Source organism: Volvox carteri, assembly GCF_000143455.1.
Source record: "Volvox carteri f. nagariensis unplaced genomic scaffold VOLCAscaffold_17, whole genome shotgun sequence".
Lineage (NCBI taxonomy): Eukaryota > Viridiplantae > Chlorophyta > Chlorophyceae > Chlamydomonadales > Volvocaceae > Volvox > Volvox carteri.
The window spans coordinates 1,027,889-1,031,044 of record NW_003307560.1 but is presented as its reverse complement, the minus strand read 5'-3'; the positions used below and the strand labels follow the sequence as shown (position 1 = coordinate 1,031,044).

General features: G+C 55.3%; 1 protein-coding gene across 1 annotated transcript in view; it reads right to left on the bottom strand.

Annotated features, from left to right (window-relative positions):
- Positions 1–3,156, bottom strand: part of VOLCADRAFT_90557 (uncharacterized protein) — a gene marked incomplete at both ends in the record, with an annotated part of 11,957 nt that overhangs the window by 388 nt on the left and 8,413 nt on the right. Inside the window, 2 exons of the mRNA XM_002950034.1 lie at positions 1,249–1,487; positions 1,585–1,793. Of these exons, the coding sequence (XP_002950080.1) occupies positions 1,249–1,487; positions 1,585–1,793 (448 nt within the window). The remainder of the gene's footprint in view (positions 1–1,248; positions 1,488–1,584; positions 1,794–3,156) is intronic.

Genomic DNA, 3,156 nt, shown 5'->3' with positions numbered 1-3,156 from the left:
GCTGCCGCAAACCCTGGCGATAAAGGGCCCGGGCCATGGCCACTGCTGCAGCTGCTCTGCTGATCTGCCGGATGCTGCTGCTGCTGCTGCTGCTGCTGCTGCTGACTACATAATGAAAAAAGTAAAAATACGGTGACAGGAGGTGCAAAGGCCTGGGAAAACCCATAACCTCTACAACCCCGGCACCCTAATGCACGCCTTAGCTTATTAGGCTGAGGCGCATTACTAATCTATAATAAGATATTTAAAACAGAGTAAATAAATAAGTAAATAAATAAAGCGGAAATAGATATCATGGTTCAGCTTTATTTATTCATCTATTATTTAATAAGGTGTAGCCTCCCCTTAATTAGGTAATCCCCAAACAAATGAAAATCAATTGTGCACAACCAGGGCTGTGGGCACCACAAACGAAAACACGACAGACTGTACACGCACGGCAACAGCCGTGACACGCGCACACTCGCTGATGCTGGTTGTTGGCTGCTGGCTGATAGCTGCGTAGCGTAGCCCATTTAGGCAATATAACTGGCTGCAGCTGCTGGCTGGTTAGATAACGCTAGCTACCATCCACAAAACCCAGCGACGACAATAAAACCGGCCGGTCACCACCACTGTCCACCAACTGTCCACCAACTGGATCAACATCTGCCAACCTCTTCCAACCAAACATATCTCCAACGGACAACTTCCACCATGACAACCATATTTCTCGACCCGATCCTCCATATCTTTGGACTCCCTTATTTTCCTGCTTTGAACTAGTCCTTCCGTTTGCAACGAATGTCGTGGTTTGAGCAAGGATGTCTCCCTTTTCATCTTTCTTTTGTGCATGGTAGGTTTGAATGCAGAAATTCTGTAGCGTGGGTGGGCACGAAGAGCCGCAGCGGCGGCCGGGGAGGGAAATGCACCGCAAAAAGGTCGCGGTGGCAGCAAGCCCAGAGGAGAAGAGCCACAGCGGCGGCCGGGGAGGGAAATGCACCGCAAAAAGGTCGCGGTGGCAGCAAGCCCAGAGGAGAAGAGCCGCAGCGGCGGCCGGGGAGGGAAATGCACCGACGAAAAGGTCGCGGTGGCAGCAAGCCCAGAGGAGAAGAGCCGCAGCGGCGGCCGGGGAGGGAAATGGACCGACGTCACCGCCGCCGCAGCAGCAGCGCTAGCAGCAGCAGCAGCAGCAGCAGCGCCCGCAAAGGCCCCTGCATTAGTGCGCGGTGGCTGAAAGGGCCGTGAAAGGTGTCTGCCAATCCGAACCGGCGTCCCTGCCTCCGTTGCGAGGTAACGAGCCAAAGTGCCAGGACCCCTTTCCTGGAGCTTCTCCCATTATCACTACTTCATCACTGCCATCATCACTGTCACCGTCGCTGGGCTCGATACCTTCTCGGCTGCCGTCCGCGTCGCCACCGTCGATGCGGCTGGTGTGACCGGGAGGCGCCTGTGCTTCCACCACGTTTGTTTTCCAGTTCAGGCGTCGCAGCTCTTCGACGCAGCAACTGCGGCGTGGGGCCGTTGCCGTCCAGCAGTGCCTCGTCAGCATCTGTCGGCGCCGCCGCCTCATCCGCCGGCTGTACGAGCACACTGGCACGGCACCTTCCCATGGGCCCCGTCGGTGCCGAGGGCGTATTAACCAACATCCCGGTGCGGCCGGCGGAGACGCGACTTTTCGGTGCACTTCTGATAAAGGCAAAGTCCGCTAGGGGTCTTACTGCCGGCGCCGCCGCGGCGGCAGCTGCTGATAGCTTGCCGACGGCGCCGGCGCCGCTGTCCAGCGAGCCACCCCTTCCCCGTTGCTGCAGTGCCTGTGAGGGCAGCGGAGAAAGCCGCCGTGCAAGAACAGCAATTTGACAAGAACTAAAAGATGCCGACGGCGAGACGTCCAACTAACAAACAAGACGTGACGCACTGCCAAATTGTACAATGACGTACTTACGGCAACGTCAACCAGGAACTGCACTGCACAGACAAGCCAGGCATTTAAGTATAGCTTAGACTCACCGGTGGTACGACAAACCGTGACGTGGAAACGCCGATGGCAAGACGCCGACGGCGATCAAAATGGCATGTCTTCCACGCCGACGGTGATGCTGATGGTGAAAATGGCGGTGGCGGCCCAGACCCGGCAGGTGTTGTTGCAGCGAGTGATCAGGGGATTCGGGCGGGGATGACGGGGTTACATACACACTACGAAACGGTTTCGGAGTGGCCGAATTCGCAAAAGATTCCAACGAAACGCAAGACATGGAACCAAACGACCCTCGACCATGCCATGCCATCATGCATACCACAACAAAACTTTGATGATGCAGATTGATTGGTGGTCGGCAATACAAATCCGGCATCCCAAATCCGACATGCTATGGCAAAGCGTTGCAGGACGGGGGGGGGACGTGTGAAACGATGCCCCTCTCGTACTTACACTTTCACACATGACGGCGATGTACAGCGATGTACGGCGGTGGTGACGGCTCGTCGCGCCGATACATGTTGTTGTCCTGTTGGAAGTCCTCGCCCAGGCTCACTCAGACCGGCGGGGGGATCGGGCGGGAGGTGGGCGGGGAAATACACACACACACACACACGCTGTTAATCAGCTAGCAGGGGACGCAACGAGCACAGACTTTGCACGGCAAAACAACATGAGCAGCTGCGCACAAAATGCAGAAACATACTAATAAGCACACAGGCGGATCGCGGGCAGTTGGGAATTCTCCATCACAAGTAAAAACAGTAGCACCCCCACACCTACCCACACATACGTATACATGCGTGCGCGTGCACACACACATACACCCTCTTACACACACCTACAGACACTTACACACGCACACGCGCGCGCGCGAGCACATTCTCACCCACATTTGAACACCTATATACAAACATACATACATACAATTGCGCACAAATACAAGACACTGAACACCGCAACAATAACCATCGGCCGGCTTTGCAGCTTCTATCTGTGTTTGCTGAACTTATCTTTGCAGTTTGCTGCCTTTGTGCTTTTGCTGTCGCTGCTGCTGTTGCTGCTTGCCGGCACAACAGGGGAAAACACCGCGCCACGAAACACCCACAGCAAGAAACTTTGCTCCGAACGTATGTACGACATCACTACATCACGAACGGACACAAAGTGGCATCCACGCAGTGAACATACGGGGAAAG